An 18,856-nucleotide genomic window follows, 5' to 3' on the forward strand; every position below is an offset into this window, starting at 1 on the left:
AGTTTAAAGTTGAAAGACCGAATCTGGATATATTTGTCTCTGATTTTTCCAGAGTTGTTCTTATTTTCATTTTTATGAATTCTTAATTTCAGATCATTTTCCAAACACCAATTCCTACCTATGAAATCCACAAGTGAGTTTTCCTTGAGGCTTAAACACAGAATTACCCTGTAATTGGATTATGTCAACCAAACAATAATATTTGAATCAGGAATCTCATTCCACAAAAATAGTGATCTCTCCTGCTTTTATTTCTTTTGTGCCTTCTTGGCACCTTGATATCTATTTTAATCTTCTTCAGAAAAATGAGCTTCTCCACATATTGAACTTCTGTCGGAGTTAAAATGCTTTTGGTGGGAATCGATCCTAAAACCTAAGGTAACTAGTTTTTACTATTTCATTTGTAAACGAAAGCCTTTCAGATGGTTGCCAGACACAAGTGCCACTCATTATATGACCTCTCTGGTCTGGCTAATCTGAATCTTCATTCTCTTCTCCTTATGAAGGAATTCTGAAACTGGCAATGGCTCAGGTGTGCACAGTCAACACATTACTTCTACTTGCAGTTGGATTCTGAAACTCTTTCACCAACTTCTTCTTTTCACAATCTGTCACTTCCGATCAGACAATCTCATCCTGCTCATATGACACTTAGAAATGGTCTACATAAGTTCTTTCTAGGACCATGCCATTTCGATGTCAAAGTTTACATTTCAGAATCGAAACAAAATGAAATCTAGACGGAAACACTTTCACACAAATAAATTTATAAGCAATTTAACGCCCTTCAATATTTGTGATAGTCAGATGGTTTGCTGAAGCTGCTTCCAAGCTATGTGCAAAGCAATCTAAAGGCGTAGAAACCCTTCTTTCCATAAATGCAGGCTGTTTGGGGGTGGGAAGAGTTGCGATTTCGCTTGTTAGCATAGAAAGAGTTACAGACATTGTTGGTCTATCTCTCGCAAATTCTTGCACACACAATAGTCCCACTTGAATGCATCTGAAAATTTCTCCCAAGGGAGTTGATTCGTGCAGTATCAAAGGGTCGATCAACAATTCCATTTTACCTTCATTCCATAATTGCCATGCCTAAAACGATGCACTGCAAAATTAGAAACTAGGATAGAGATCAAAATGAAGATTTATAATTACTAGTTATGCTATTGAAAGCAAAAACGCTGGTTACGTACATATCCTAAAAGGCTCAGTGATTGCTCGAGATGGTGAAAACTTGTCGTCTTTCTTCCACTCACAACCTCGAGTAGCACCACCCCAAAGCTAAAAACATCAGACTTTTCTGAAAATCGGCCGTCCATGACGTACTCAGGGGGCATATATCCGCTGCATTTAGTTATTTGAAAGCATCTATCAGAGATTGAAGGAATATATCAATGTTTAATGTAATCAAACTGATGTACCATATATTGAAACCAACTCTTTCACTTACAGTGTCCCAACAACTCTTCTAGTACTTGCTTGTTGTTCATTACCTCCAAATATTCTTGCCATACCGAAGTCTGAAATTTTTGGATTCAGGTCCGCGTCCAGTAGAATGTTACTAACTTTAAGGTCTCTATGAATGACTCTCAGTCTAGAATCTCTATGCAGATACAGCATTCCGCGGCTTACCCCTTGGATGATTTGGAATCTCTTTCTCCAATCTAAGCGTTCCCGTTTCGTTGGATCTGACACGAACCAACCAGAACAGTGAGGTTATATCAGAAAGTACCAAAACCCACACACAGACATTGACGGTAGCACACAAAATGGATTCAGTGAAAGAGCAGCATCAAACGGAAAAGGAAAGCGTCCAGGCTTTTATTAGGCATGTATTCATTTATTAGGCTTTTTAAACTCCTGTAAACCTTGTATAGAACCCTTAGATAGCCTCTTCACGGCTATTTCCTGTCCACCTAATAGCATACCCTGAACTCAAAAACGAAAATTCATTGGAACTCGACTTATGAGTGAAAGTTCAAGAAGGCAACTGTATTAATTATATATATTTACCTTGTACACTTGCCCAAATCCACCTTGGCCAAGCATATTGTCTCCACTAAAATTATTTGTGGCAATTGCTAACTCTTGAAATTTAAAAACTTTCAGTTGATCTGGAGTTTCTTCGTGAATATTGTCCAAATCGGAGGCAATGTTTCCTATACCTCTTTGTTTTGTCAACCCCTTCCGAAAGAAGTACGTGGAAATGCTGATGGCAAGTATTCCTACAAGGACTACAGCAATTGCAATAACAAATATTGGAGCAGTATACTTGTTATTTAGCGCAACATCTACATTTTACAAGGAGTAATATATGTAAGAATTAAGAAAGCTAACAACAGTCAAACACCCAGAAATTGTGATGTAGAAATGTACGATCACTTACCAATGTCTGAATGAGCTAAGCGAACGTAAAGATCTGTACCACGTTGAGTAAACTGTTGTATGTCAACCAAATTTCCACCCCATGTCATGCACCCAATACCACTATCATGCGCATAAGCTAAGCACGAACAGTTCTTCAAGCATATCTTTTTACAATTCTCCATCTGTATTACAAGTGACAAGGAAGCATAATCAGGTACTTTCATGCTTTCCAATCTTTTGAAACCATCATCAGTGTCTGAATTCCCTAAGCTGGTATTTTGGCACTCCAATTGCGTAATCCTGACACACCCACCTGACCAATTTCCATTACTCCATTCATCTTCAAACTTGGGTCTAAATCCTGACAGACAACTGCAAATTGGCGAATTAGAAGATTTGCAACTACCGAAAGGACCACACATTCCAAAAGTGTCACAAATATTACTTTGTGATGACCAAAATTCAGACCAGTTATTCAGATTTGCTTCCCATTCCTTTCCATGGAATGCTCCATGTTGGTCCAACACGTATCGCGGGTTCTGGTTATTAACATCTCTGAAGCTCAAATACATATTATCTTGTTCATTAGAGGAATATAACGCACTAGCCAATGTCATCTCAGCTACGCCAATGAATACTATATTATTCCACGGACCACTTCGCCAAAGTCGAAACTTAGACCCATTTCTCCAGATGACCAGCTGAGGATGATTATCATCTAGAAACTCCAGCCCAGCTGAAAATATCCCTGTTGAAGTATCGGATTCATGACGTAAGCTCTAGCTTCTTTCCCGTTACTCCACTTCCACCAATTTTCATTCCTGGAAGGAAAGTATCGGTTGGGTGATCGAAACTCTGCCATACCAACTTGGAGTCATCATTTAGCACTTTAAATTCAAGATTTCCGGTATCTAATAGCTCGGCAACTGAATTATCAGGTGTAGTAATACCAGACACGTTCGTAGTCCAAAAAAGAACCCCCATTCACAAGATTTCCGTCGTCTGCAATTCTTAAGGTTCCTGATGAATCTTTCAACGGGTTATTCCTGTTTGCAACCCATACGATGGTTCTCGGATCGACTTCATACCATATCCCGACATAGCGGTTTGTAGAATTAGGAGGACTGAAAAAGCCGAGTTTGAATTTCCGGCCGGCGGAAGTTAGTGTCTGAGAGTCGGTTATGGTTTGAGTTGGTGTTAGGATGCTGGTGTTATCTACTGCATAGCAGTTGTGAAGCACGAAAAACAAGAGAGAAAAATGAAGAAACCTATAGACGATTCCACCAGGAATAATACTAAAAATGATCATAATTTGCTGAAAATGTGATCAAATAATTCCTGTGTTTTTGTTGATTGTTCTAGTTTATAAGCTAGTTAGTTCTTTCCTTTGAATTGTTTTCTAAATTGAAGTGTTGCACATTGGATGTCAACTCTGTCAGTGTCAGTATCAATGTCTTGACTCCACGTGGATAGCTTTTCTCCTAGCAAGGTGGACAAGGTTACAAGGATTGCAATTTCTTAGTCATTTCAGTCTCTGCCTTCATTAAAATTATAGTATAATACTTCTTGCAAATATTTGGAGAAGCAAGGTTGGCTTCCAAATTACACTAGGGATTGCTCCAAGTCCACAATACAAGAGCTCGTTTGTCTCAAGCCTCAGTAGTACCTTTTATTCTGATAACTAAAAATCTGAAATCTAGGACCATGTCATTTTAAATAAAAATGTAATCATATCAATAGTTACACAAAAAGATATATACGGAAACATATTAACACAGGCAAAATCAAAAGCATCAAGCGCAATTTAACGCCCTTGAATATGTGTAATAGATGGTTGACAGAAGCTGCTCACAAAATGGATTCAGTGAAAGAGCAGCATCAAACCGAAAAGGAAAGCGTCCAAGCTTTTATTAGGCATGTATTCATGAATCAACATCTTTTCATCCCCTTCAAGACAGCAACCTAAAAGTCTAACCAGATTCCTGTGCTGAACTTTTGAGATCACAATGACTTCATTTTCAAACTCCTCCAGACCTTGTATTTCCTGTCCATCAGATAACGTACCCTGAACACAAAGACAGTATTTCATATTCTTTTTAGTTTCATTAGAGTTTGATCCATGAGTGTCAAGAAGAAAGAACTAATACCTTGTACACTTGCCCAAATCCACCTTGGCCAAGCATATCTGCTCCAGTAAAACTATTTGTGGAAATTGGAAACAATTTTTTAAACATTTTTTACACTGACATTTTCCAAAAGCTTTAGGCTGAGATGTAACACACCTCTTTGTTTTGTCAACCACTTCCCGAAGAAGTACGCGCAAATGCTGATGCCAAGTGTTCCTACAAGGACTGCAATAATAACTATTCCATTCTTGCTTAAGGTGGGTGTGTCAGGATTACGCAATTGGAGTGCCAAAATAGCAGCTTCGGGAATCCAGACACTCTTGATGGGTTTCAAAAACTGGAAAGCATCAAAGTACCTGATTATGCTTCCTTCTTACTTGTAACAGAGATAGAGGAATGTAAAATGATCTGCTTAAAGAACTGTTCATGCTTAGCTTATTCGCACGATGGTGGAATCGGGTGTATGACATGGGGTGAAAATTTAGTTGATATACAAAAGTTTACTCAAGGTGGTAAAGATCTGTACATTCGCTTAGCTCGTTCAGACATTGGTAAGTGATTATATTAATGTTGGTTTCAATTTTACTCCCTCCATTTCAAAAAGATATATTTGTTTGATTTTGATGAAAAAATCATTTAAGCCACTTTTTTCAAAGTTATCCAACATGAGAGAGAAATAGACCCCAAGAGATGGAAATGTGGTCCCTAATACGGATAAAGCAGTAAAGTCACACTATTTGGCTTTCCATTAAAAGAAACCAGCCTATCTTTGTGACATACCCAAAAAAAGTAAACCAAGCATATCTTTTTGAAATTGAGTGAGTAGTTGGTTTTTGAACGTTGCATTGCTTTATAAAATTTGGAGCCAAAGTAGGATTGTCGCTATTGCGTAGAACGACCCACCATCTTTTCATATTTTAATTTGGGCTAAATTTGGAATTATTACATAACTCCTTGTAAAATGTAGATGTTGCTCAAAAGAACAGTACAGATCCTGCTCGAAATGACAACACGAATACTGCTCCAAAGAAGAATCGGGATCTTGTAACTATTGTAGTCCTTGTAGGAACACTTGTCATCAGCATTTGCACCTATTTCTTTTGGAAATGGCTGAAACAACAAAGAGGTTTCATATCTCACCCTCAAGGTTTTGAAAAACGTCATAAGAAGTGTTCACTAAATTTGATCTGAAATCATAGGAAATATTGATTTGGACAATATCCACAAAGAAACACCAGACAATCCAGAGCTAGCAACTGCCACAAGTAATTTTTGTGGAGCTCATATGCTTGGCCAAGGTGGATTTGGGCAAGTGTACAAGGTATGTTCTTTATACTTGAACTTTCACTCATAAGTCAAATTCGAATAAAACTAATGATGAAAAGTTGCTTGTGTTCAGGGAACGTTATCTGATGGACAAGAAATAGCTGTGAAAAGGCTATCAAAGGGGTCGATACAAGGTCTAGAGGAGTTTAAAAATGAAGTCATAGTTCAGCACAGGAATCTGGTTAAACTTCTAGGTTGTTGTCTTGAAGGGGAAGAAAAGATGTTGATTTATGAATACATGCCTAACAAAAGCTTGGACGCCTTCATTTTCGGTTTGTTTCTCTTTCACTGAATCGATTTCATGTGTCTATGTTTCAATACTTGTTTTCTTTCTCATATAAGCTCACTTGTTCTGGTTTATTTGTGTTAGATCCCACAAAACGGCAACGCTTAGATTGGAATAGAAGTTTCCAAATCATCCAAGGGATAAGCCGGGGAATGTTGTACCTACACAGAGACTCAAGACTGCGAGTCATACATAGAGACCTTAAAGTTAGTAATATTCTATTGGATGAAGACCTGAATCCGAAAATTTCAGACTTTGGTATGGCAAGGATATTCGGAGGTAATGAACAACAAGCAAGTACTAGAACTAGAAGAGTAGTTGGGACACTGTAAGTAAAAGGGTTTGTTTCGATATATGGTAAATCATCAGTTAGAGTAATATAAATTTTTGATATGTTTTCGAATAACTGAATGCAGTGGGTATATGCCCCCAGAATATGTCTTGGATGGACGGTTCTCCGATAAGTCTGATATTTTTAGCTTTGGAGTGTTGCTACTCGAGGTTGTTAGTGGAAGAAAGACAACTAGTTTTCACCGTATAGAGCAATCATTGAGCCTTTTGGGATATGTACGTAAGCAGTGTTTCCAATTAAGTAATCTTCACTTTGATCTCTATCTTAGTTTTAATTGTTTAATGCATCCTTTCAGGCATGGCAATTATGGAATGAAAGAATGTCCGAGAGATAGACCAACTATGTCTACGGCTCTTTCTATGCTAACAAGCGAAATCTCAACTCTTCCTACTCCTAAACAGCCTGCATTCACTGACAGATGGGTTTCTACATCATTGGATTCCCTCACACAGAGCTTGGGATCATCTTCTGCAAATCGTCTAACTGTAACAAATATTGAAGGGCGTTAAACTACGTTCAGTGTTTCAGGAAAAAAAAATCGTGGTGAATTGTTTCTATTAATGCTTTATGTTTCAATTTTGATATGTAAACTTTGACTTCAAAATGGCTTGGTCCTAAAAATATACGAGTGCATTTTTGTTCGTTATGCTGTAAAGATGCAATAGTGTAAGTACAACTGCTTCGGAAAAGCGCAACTTAATTTCGATAACCGAAAATATTCTCAAGATATGCAATAAACACCTAAATTTGGTTTTGTATAATTCCAACCAATATCTGATTGTAATACTGAAATCCCTCTTGGATGATAACTCAATATTAGCTAGCATACAAGATACTTAACTAATATATCTTCCAGAGATATGTTTTGCTTGCTGGAAAAACAAAACATATATATTAAAAAATCTTAATAAAAATATTCTCAAACATTTCAGTTTGGGATCTCACCTTGAGTATCAAGGAATACCTTTGAACAGTAAAAGATAAGAGTTGTGCAAATGTTCAAATTAGTCACCATGTCGACATCCTGAACTTTCCTATTTCACAAACCCAATTTCCAAAACCACGCAAACCCTAAAGTGTACGTGACATTAGAACTCGGTTTTGTTTAAGGGGGGTCGTTCCTACCATAGGTAGGATCGGTTCTATCTTAGTTCCCCAAATAGGTTGGGATCGGTTCCACCCTAGTTCCCCGTATAGGTAAGGATCGACCCTGCCTTAAATCTTCAATGAAAACCGAAATACCAATACACTTGATTTCTTTCAACTACGAAACAGGTTCGTAAGTCTACTTCCTTAAACTCATGAAATCAAACACAGTTTTCTAGGCATGAAATTAATCATAAGTTCATTACGCACTCTAGTAAAAGTTACAAAGATTATGTATCTATCTTGCAATTACCAAGTTCAAATTAAAGATTAACGTTATACTTCGTAATTTAATATATCTAATTTGTAAAAAAACCTGTATATTCTTCCTTAACATTTTGATCATGATAAGATGACTCAGTCTCTAATACTAGAGTTTCATGTATATAACTTCACATGTTATGTTTACAAACTAAACGACTTGAAAGTTACGATAGAAATGAAAAAAGTCACGTCTTGTATTACTAACCTCACGTAGAAGGATGATGTCTTCGTTGATGTCGATACGTCTTCGGATTCTTCAGGTTTAAAGTATTACTTGTATGTCTCAACATTTCTATACTTCCTAATCTAACCTAACGAAGTTGACTCTAGTAATTTAATCAAGTGAAATTTGAGTTTTGATACTAAAATATGACAACCAATCTTGACATACCAACCCTTGGCGGGTTCAACTGAGAAATACTCCAACACATAACATATGTCCTGCAATTATGCATACTAGTGTTACCAGTGGTAGTGATGAACCAGGATCATATCCAATTCTTAAGGTTTCTCTCATATAGTATACCTGCAAGATTAGAATCAAAGGCATTCCAAAGACCCTGAACCACCCGGAACTCGATAAGTAAGTGATGAGCTTCAGAATGCAACTCACAAAAAGGACAGAGATCCTCAACACTTGAAACATACCTATACACTTTATTTCTCAAAGGAAAACAGTCACGCATACACTTCCATAGGAAGTGGTTTATCTTAGAAGGTAATGGAGATTTCCAAAAGGTTTTCCAAGAGAAATTCACCTGCTCTGGTTCATAACAATCTTTTATAACTACTCGGTTAGAAGTTTTAACCGCAAAGATTATATTATGCAAACGGTTTCCATCGAAGCCTATCAATACCTTTAGCAAGAATTATAATAACACATATGTGCCTAACAGTTTCATTATCAAATATAGCATTCAACATTTTACTGCCCGGTTTTCTGGTCAATCTATTGATACACGTGTTGCACATTACTCGAAACATAAAGAAAACTCAGAAATTCATTCTGTTTAGACCCCATCTATATTTCCAAATTGAGATGTTTCTTCTATATCTAACCTCCCAGTAGTAATTTTGCTTGATTATCTCTAGACCCCGACAAATACCCTTCCACATCCATGACCCTGACTTTTTCATTCACATAACGCAAATGGTTATTATCGGGAAAACAATTATGTCTAACAATTTTTACACATAGCGAGTCAGATTCAGTTATCAATCTCCAAGACAATTTGTCAAGAAGAGCAGTATTCACTTGTTCAGTTTTCTTAATTTTCAACCCTCCTAGCGCAACAGGTTTAGCTACTGTATCCCAATTCCTAAAATAGATTCTTTTATTTCCCCTTTTCTTATTCGACCAAAAATTCCTTTAGATGCCATAAATCTTGTCAATCATCTTCTTAGGCATAATAAATACAACTAAATGATGACTAGCTAAATAACCAAATACAGTCTGACTTAAAATTGTTCTACCAGATTGGTTCAGATGCTTACTTTTCAAAGGGGCAAGTCTGGAATCAAAGTTATCAAGCAGATGCTTGAAAGTATACCTTTTCATTCCTTTGTATAAGTAAAGGGACACCAAAATAATTATTTTTTACGCCTAGTCTTCTAATATTCAGAACATCGGCTATTTGGTTTTTATCTCTAAGGTCAGTTTTAGGGCTAAAAGCTAAACCATATTTTTCAAAGTTTATGGCATGACCTAAGAACTTGTTGAATCGATTGAGCAAGTTATCCAAAGTATTAGCATATATCTCACAGAAGCCCTAGTATACACCAAGCAATCATCTGCAAAAAATAAATGGCTCGCAGAAGGACAATCTATAGTGACTTTAACTCCCTGGATATTATCACTAAATTTTGCATGAATCAAAAGTCTAGACAACACATCCATATAGATAATGAATAAATAGAGTGACTAGGGATCCCCTTGTCTGAGACCCATAGATGGATATAAAACTTCACCCGAGGATCCATTAAGCAACATGGAGGAAGACACCGAAGAAATACATTGTTCAATCATGCCACACTGAATTTCATGAAAGCCTAATTGTCTTATACTAACAATAAAAAATAAACCATTCAATCATGTCAAAATCTTATGACATATGAAGCCATTATTCCTGACTTAGTCCTATTTTTCTTCATAGTATCCAAGTATTATGGGCGATAACTATGTTGTCAGTTATTTGCCTAGGGGAAAGAAAGGTTGTTTAGTAGGGACTGATAAATTTATCCATAATAATTTAAGTCTACTGTTTAAAAGCTTTGAAATTATCTTATAACTTACATTACTCAAGCTAATGGGTCTCAAGTTAGATGCAGTCCTAGGAGAGCTAATTTTAGGTATCAGACTTATAAAATTGTGATTCGTCTATGGTAGGACCAGGGCGAAAAAAGGCTTTCACCAATTTACAAATATCACTCCCAAGCTCGTCCCACATATTCTGGTAAAATTCAGGTGGAAATCCATCCGGGCTTGGGGATGTCCAAGGTTGCATTTTCCAGGCAACGTTCTTAATTTCCTCATAAGTAAGAGTTTTAATTAGGAAATTATTTTCCTCATCAGAAAAATACATGGATTCAAGATTTTTAGTAATCACTAGCATAAGGAGAACTAATAGTTTTACTAATTTTTGCAAAATACTCCTTTAATTCAGTAGCTATCATATTTCCGTATGTTAGCCAAATCCTTAAGGTATTTTGCAAACAACCAATATAAGTCCTTGATAGACACATTTATGTGTCTAATTTGTTCCAATATCTATAGTGTTGGAACTCAGTTTTGTACTAATATTGTGTTTTTTATATATTTATATGTATTTGTGGAGTAAAACTTATGTGGAAAAATTGGCTCGAAAAAGTATTAAAAGCACCACCCAAAAAAAAACTCAGTGCACCCCCCAAATGGCTAAAGACACCCATTTACCTATAAGGAGCACCTTTCTTCTTCACGAGAAAAGCAGAAAAAGGCAGGAAATGTTCAATTCAAAAAATTTCAACAACAGATCTTCTGGAAATAGATTTGGAAGATTTCTAGTGAGACTCGGTCGTTCCAATGGATTGTATTGTGCATGTTACACTTAAACAGGATTGGTGAGTCCATCAGATTCAAAAGAATTGTGTTAGATTACACGTATTTAAATAAAACAGGTGCATGTATTTTTCTGTGAGATATTGTCGAGATTTTATCATCTTTGGAAGGTTGGCGTGTGTCTTCATCGTGTTTGACCTCTTCTGGAACGAGAAATTAGCATGTTTGGAACATATCAGCTACAGAATAATGCGTGAGAAGCTTTAAAAGGTAATTATATCCTGTGAATGGCAGTGAGACAATAACGTAATCAATGGAGGATATTTGGAGTTATTAGGGGGATTCTTGTGTGTTGGGAAGTAATAGTGTTAGAGCGCTGATCGGTTGAACTCACAAGCGTTGCTATCTCAAACTTGTTGTCAAGTTTATTGCCAAAACTATAAGTCTTGATTTCTAGTCTACTTATAGCTAAGTATCTGATTAGGATAGCAAGTGTAGTGGAGCATTCTATCTTGTGGAATTTCATCAACAAAAGGTATGTGAAGACTTGAACTAAACTATCACTCAAAAGTATATTACTTTATCTCCTATTTTGAGACAAAATTTGTATATCTATATAGACTTCCATTATACACATTTGATATTTCGAGCTGAGTTTAACTCGCTTATATATTTCTCGAAATATGTGTTGGTAAGCTTTCGCTTTAACCAAGTTCATCTTATATTCTTGACGAAAGTCAAAAGATGTTCATGTGAAAATCACTTGGTAACATCTTACATGATTTGTGTGAGACAGTCATTTAATGTAGACTCAGAATATTTCGTATTGATCATCACTTGAAAATTGTTTTGAAGCTAATAGTTTGTGTAAGACAGTTATTGTAGTCTTCTAAGAATGTTTCAATGATTGAAATGGGAGTTTAGAACAATTAACCATGATTAGATATAGCACAGTATGCGTACTTGTATGCTAACTGTTGCAAGTTATTCCAAGTCCGGGAACCATAGTATGCATACCCGTATGCGTACTGGTTGGTTTAATGAAAGTCCGGGAACTTAGTATGCATACCTGTATGCGTACTGGCGTAAAGTTCATGTCTGGAAATTCAACTGAGTTTGGAGGTATGCATACCCGTTCGCATACTGGCGAAACCAAACTAAATCCGGCCACTTAGGTATGCGTACCAGTTTGCATACTTGAGTAGGTTATGTTCTAAAATCGGCTTGTTCATGAACTAATACATTTATATATTAAGGAATGCAATCTTTTGCAAACCATGGATATAATCTTCATGAATTGATTCGAGTGAATCAAAATCAATTTTGCTTCAATTGTATCTTATATACTTCTATGAGAATATAAACAACTCTAGAACTAGTTTCATTTGAGTCATTTGGATAAGTTATGGTTAAGATGAATAAGGTTGATATAAAAGTGTCCATATGGATAACTTCGGTTAACTATTGTTGAGCCAACACGGTGTACACGTTTAGGTGTGGATACTCATATCTAAATGAAGTCACTTTTCATTTATGTGTAACAAGCTAAGTTTGATCTAACGGTTGAAAGATATTAGCTTGAGTTTAATCAGGTTTTCATCTAACAGTGAATATTGAATTCTTTGTTACCAAGGTAACATTGATTGCAAACCCTAACTTGAAGATTATATAAGGGAGAACTCTAGCAACTGGGAAACCTAATACCCACACCTCATGTGTGATACTAGTTGCGACTAGAGTCGATTCTCCTTTAACTTTAGGTTTTTTTCCAAAACCCTGTAGGTTAACGACTTGAAGACTTCATTGGGATTGTGAAGCTAGAACCAACTATTTTTTTCTGTAGTTGTGTGTTCTGATCTTGCTGTATTCTATCATATTGAGTACTATCTTCTCTAATATTTGCTCGAGATTTAATCTCTGATAGACAAGATAAAAAGTAGTCACAAACATCTTCGTCTCATCGTTTGTGATTTCACAATATCTTGTTTCGCTACCATATAATTAAGATTATTGTGGGTGGTTGATATTATTAGGTTGTTCTTCGGGAATATAAGTCTGGTGTATCAATTGGTTCTTGTTCACCTTGATTTATCAAAAGACGGAACAAAACTTGTGGGTATTTCTGTGGGAGACAGATTTATCTATTCAATAGACTTTTCTGTGTGAGATAGATTGGTTTATCAAGTCTCCGACTTTGGGTCGCAGAAACTCTTAGTTGTGGGTGAGATCAGCTACGGGAATCAAGTGCATAGAGTCCTGCTGGGATTCATAGGCGTAAGGAACGCGAGTGTACCTTGATCAGTGTGAGATTGGTTAGGGCTCAACTACATTCCAGTCCGAAGTTAACTTGGAGTAGGCTAGTGTATGTAGCGGCTTAATACAGTGTGGTGTTCAAATCTGGACTAGGTCTAGGGGTTTTTCTGCATTTCCGGTTTCCTCGTTAACAAAACTTCTGGTGTCTGTGTTATTTATTTTCCGCATTATATTTTTTATATAATTGAAATATCACAGGTTTTGTGTAAGTTCAATCAATTTTGAATCCAACCTTTGGTTGTTGATTGATTTTATTGACACTTGGATATTGGTTTTTGATACTGTCCAAGTTGTTTCTTATAATAATCAAGATCACAGATTTCTATCTGTTTGATTTGTCGATTACATTAAGAAACAGAGATATAACTCTTAGATATATTTCTTGATTATGCTCGCTTTATTAGTTGGTGATCTCATAATTGTATTGGAGTTAGTCCATACAGATTGCCTAAACGAAATATGGGGTGTGGTTGTTAGACCCCGCTTTTTCAATTGGTATGAGAGCAGGCAAACACGTTTAAGACCTCATAAGTTTGTGTTTATAGCAATATGACTCTATGGATAGTAAAGTCTCTATAAATTCTTCACCAGAATTTAACTCTGATCTTAGAGAACGTTCTGAAGAACTAGTTAATCTCCAGAAGAAGTTGAATGAACAAATCCGGGTCAATTCTGATCTAGTTGCAGAAATCGCAAAGTATAAGGATTTGAAGTTTGTCAAAGTATCTTCAATGGATTTGAATAACTCCTCTAATTCTTCCCTGAGGAATTATCGCAAGTCAGGGGATAAGCGAGGTTTAGGCTTTGTGAAACCTGATGTGACTCAGAACTACTCAGATGAGTCTAAAGATGTTGGTCCATGTATGTTCTGTGATTCTCATAATAATTTTCAACACATGTACATCTTTCAAGAAAATTTTAAAGGTTGCGAGTAATCTTCATAAGAAAGTTGAACAACTGTTTACTTCTCTAAAACGGTGTACAAATCTAACAAGAAATCCCAAACGGGATAGTAGTCTTAGCATGGGAGAATTTTCTCTAAGATCAACATAACCCTTTTAATGGTTTCTTGATAATGGATGTAGCCGACATATAACTGGAGATCTTTCGTGGTTTGTGAATTCAAGCGAATTTGAAGGAGGTCTTGTAACATTCGGAGATGGGAGTTTTTGCTACATAAGCAAGAAGGGGACAGTCAAACTTCCTGGCGTTCCTGAAATCCATGATGTAGTATACTTTAAAGGTATGACTGCAAACTTTCTTTCTGTTAGTCTAATTTGTGACAAAGTCCATAAGGTTGTCTTCAATGCGAATGGATGTGACATTGTAGACAAAGCTGGAAAAGTAATTTTTCAAGGAACTCGTGGTAAAAATAACTTGATACTCAGTTTAGTAATTATTGTAATTTGACTAAGATGTAATCTACACATTTTTGGCATGAGCGTTTTGGAATCAATTATCACCTTCTAACTAAGATCATTAACAAAGAACTTGTTAGAGGCGCTCCCAAAATCAATACAAAGATTGATGGTGTCTGTGTTGCTTGTCAAAAGGGTAAACAAACGAAAGTTCCACATAAATCATCTCAAGATATTCTCACTAAAGCTCCACTTGATTTAATTCATATGGATCTCTTCGGCCCTATTCAACAACCTACGGTTGCTGGGAAGAAGTATGCTTTAGTTATGGTAGATGATTACACCAGATTCACTTGGGTGGCATTTTTAACTCATAAGAATGAAACCCTTGGTGAATTCAAGATTATTGTTAATAGAATCCAGAATGAACAAGTTCGCAAGCTAAAGAAAATTAGAAGCGACCATGAAACTGAATTCAAGGACACTAAGGTGTTTTAATTTTGTGACAAACTGGGGATTATTCAACAATACTCACCACACATTACTCCTCAAGCTAATGGAGTTGCAGAAAGGAAGAATAGGAATATTCAGGAAATGGCCAGGATAATGCTCCATAACAAAAACCTACCATTAAGGTTTTCGGGGGAAGTTGTTTTCACAGCATGTTATTTGATCAACCGTGTATACCTACGGTCGAAAACCCTAAACACTCACTATGAGTTGTGGTATAGTAGGAAACCCAACTTACATTATCTCAGAGTGTTTGGAAGTAAGGGCTACATTCTGAAAGATCGAGAACAGAAAGGGAAATTTGATTCTAAAAGCGATGAGGGTATCTTTCTTGGCTATGCATTATAGTCGTGGTTTTCGAGTTTTTAATCTCAAAACCCAAGTTATGATGGAATCTGCAAATGTCATCATTGATGTTCTGAGCAATTTTCGTCATGATAGCCCTCCTGCTGAATTGCCTACAACTGAGACAATTGAGAAAGTCAAGGAAATCCAAGAATCAGTTGAAGTTCTTCCAACAGTCGCTGATCCTGATATTTCCAATAACGAGGAGAAGAGCTCTGATCAGGATATTCTTGTTGAACAAGAACGTGTTCCTCCAAGACACCTTTAGGTTCAAAGGAATCATGATACTAACAATATTATTTGGGAGGGAGATTCTACAGCAAAGACAAGAGGACAACTTTAAAATATTTGCAATTTTGGTTGTTATCTTTCGCAAGTAGAACCTAAAAATATTGATGAAGCTCTTAGCGATCCCTGTTGGGTGAATACAATGCATGAAGATTTAAATCAATTTCAAAGACAATGGCAACATTGTTGGTACCAAATGGATATTCAAGAAAAAGTCTGATGAATTTGGCACCATTGTCAGAAACAAATCCAGACTTGTCTCTCAGGGATATTCACAGATTGAAGGTATCGACTTTGACAAAACCTTTGCTCCTGTAGCACGCCTTGAGTCTGTTCGGTTGATATTAGTTCATGTTTGTTTCCTTAAGGTTAAGTTATTTGAAATGGACATAAAATCCGCGTTCCTAAAAGGAAATTTAAAGGAAGAGGTCTATCTAGCTCAACCGAAGACATCTGAAATGCCGATTTCCCAACTCATGTCCTTAAGCTCAAAAAGGCATTATATGGGTTGAAACAAGCACCTTGTGCCTGGTTCGAAAAACGAACTACTTCTTTTTTTAAGAAAGATTTTTCGAGAGGTGGAGCTGATAAAACTTTGTTTACCAAGTGGAGTGGGAAAAATGTTGTCATTGCTCAAGTTTATGTAGACGATATCATCTATGGATCGACTTCTCAGAAACTTGCAAAAGATTTTCAAGTCTCTTTTTGTAAGGAGTTTGAAACGAGCTATGTTGGTGAATTAAAATTCTTTCTAGGATTACAGATTCAACAACATAAGGATGGAATTTAGTTATCTCAAGAGAAATATGCTAAGGATTTTGTGACAAGATTCGATCTTGATAAGTCAACTCCAAAACTGACACCTATGCCCACTACTGGTAAATTACATTGAAATGAGAAATGAGTAAATGTGAATCAAAATCTTTATCGATCTATCATTGGAATCCTCTTGTATCTTACAGCTAATAGACCTGATATTGCTTTTAGTGTTGGTTGTTATGCTAGATTTCAGGATAATCCAAAGGAATCTCATCTTGCATCTGCAAAGAGGATCATGCAACATATCTAACACACTACCGGGTATGGCCTATCTTATGCTTTTGATACTTACACTGATCTTACTGCCTATTCGGATGCAGATTGGGAAGGATGTGTGAAAGACAAAAAGAGTACTTCAGGAGGATTTTACTATGTTGTGTTGAATCTTATGGCATGGCATAACCAGAAACAAAAATCAAAATCTTTGTCTACATGCGAAGCAGAATACATTGTTGCAGGTTCGTGTTGTCCTCAACATCTATGGATGAAAAAAATACTTGTTGATTATGGAATTGACACTGGTATAATGAAGATATTTTTTGATAGCTCTAGTGCGATTCGCATCACTGAGAATCCTGTTGAGAACTCAAGAACTAAGCACATTGACATAAGGTATCATTTTATTAGACTATGAAAATGGTATTATCAATATGGAATTTGTGCCTTCCGAACAACAATTGGCTGATATTCTCATCAAACCTTTAGATACTTCTACATTGCAACACTTACGGAAATCTATTGGTGTTGTTTTGGTTCATTAGTTGTCTAGCCTTTTGCCCCTGGACTCATTTATATCTATTGGGAAATCAAGGCTTAGAACGTCAGTGTAGTGTTGTTTCAATTTCGCATTTGTTTCTACATAGATAACAACTCTGTTAGGGATCAAAGTATACAAATAAATCCTTCTTTTCTTGTAAAAGTAAGGTCGCTCTTGTTGTTCTTCCGGGAATGACATTATATGGGGAGAGTTAATTGCCAAATCTTTGTGGGGAGTGCGGTTGTGAAATATTATAGTAGTTTCTTGTAACTTTATAAACCTCTTGATGAATACACTAAGTTTCGACTATGTGAAATCATCGAAACAAAGTTTATATGTTTTCTTTTAGTCGTGAAGAATCTCTATGAGAATTTCATTATGCTTCCACTAGTTTTCGTACCTTTGCCAATTTATATTTGACAAAAAGGGGGGATTAATGTGTAGTTCACATTACAAATACATATGGTTTACGGATCATTATGTAAGGGGGAGTGGTTTTCATGTGAGATGAAGTATTGACTAAGGGGGAGTGATACATATCACCATAGTATTGTTGTCAAAGTTGTGATACAATTGGACTTTGATGTTGTGTAATAATACTATAACACTGTATAACAATAATTGAGAACAATGGTTTTCTTATTGTTATGGCTACGGATCTTCAACAACTATGATGTTGAGTTGAACACGTTCAGAATCACTGGAGTACTTGGAAGTGACGAAGATTTCGAGTAATGTTGAAGAACCAAGGAAATCAAGCATTTGGATGAGAAGCTACAAAGTTTATTTATTTTATAATCCATATGTATTGATAGTTTTGTCATTAAAATTGACAAAGGGGGAGATTGTTAGAGCACTGCTCGGTCGAACTCGGAAGCGTTGTTATCTCAAGATTGTTGTCAAATTTTGTTTCCAAAACTATAAGTCTTGATTTCTAATCTACTTATAGCTAAGTCTCTGATTAGGATAGTAAGTGTAGTAGAGCATTATACTTCATGGCATTCATCGATTGAAGACGAAGAACTACTAAGGGGACCTTGTGGAACTTCATCAACAAAAGGTATGAGAAGACTTGAACTCATCTATCACTCAAAAATCTATCTACTCTATCTCCTAGGTTGAGACAAAAGTCGTGTATCTTTATAGACTTCGATTATACACATTTGATATTTCGAGCTAAGTTTAACTCGCTTACATATTTCTCAAAATATGTGTTAGTAAGCTTTTGCTTTAACTAAGTTCATCTTATATTCTTGAGGGAAGTCAAAAGATGTTCATGTAAAAATCGCCTCGTAAAATCTTACATGATTTGTGTGAGACAGTCATTTAATATAAACTTGAAATGTTTCATATTGATCATTCGATCGCTTGAAAATTGCTTTGAAGCTAATAGTTTGTGTGAGACAGTTGTTGTCGTCTTCTAAGAATGTTTCAATGATTGAAATGGGAGTTTAGAACAATTAACCATGATTGGATATAGCACAGTATGCGTACTTGTATGCTAACTGTTGCAAGTTATTCCAAGTCCGGGAACCATAGTATGCATACTCGTATGCGTACTGGTT

At 36.1% G+C, this 18,856-nt stretch overlaps 1 protein-coding gene and 1 pseudogene across 1 annotated transcript; one reads left to right on the top strand and one right to left on the bottom strand.

The window, feature by feature from the left end:
* Positions 1–777: 777 nt before the first annotated feature.
* On the bottom strand, positions 778–4,598 carry LOC113279810 (annotated as a pseudogene).
* A 295-nt stretch (positions 4,599–4,893) lies between these two features.
* On the top strand, positions 4,894–6,963 carry LOC113279811 (G-type lectin S-receptor-like serine/threonine-protein kinase B120). Its single transcript, XM_026528470.1, has 6 exons — positions 4,894–5,041; positions 5,458–5,637; positions 5,690–5,811; positions 5,890–6,088; positions 6,187–6,430; positions 6,519–6,963. The coding sequence occupies exons 1-6, from the start codon at positions 4,894–4,896 to the stop codon at positions 6,961–6,963; spliced, it is 1,338 nt and encodes a 445-aa protein (XP_026384255.1).
* Positions 6,964–18,856: the final 11,893 nt, after the last annotated feature.

This window comes from Papaver somniferum, chromosome 5, assembly GCF_003573695.1.
Source record: "Papaver somniferum cultivar HN1 chromosome 5, ASM357369v1, whole genome shotgun sequence".
Classification (NCBI taxonomy): Eukaryota; Viridiplantae; Streptophyta; class Magnoliopsida; order Ranunculales; family Papaveraceae; genus Papaver; species Papaver somniferum.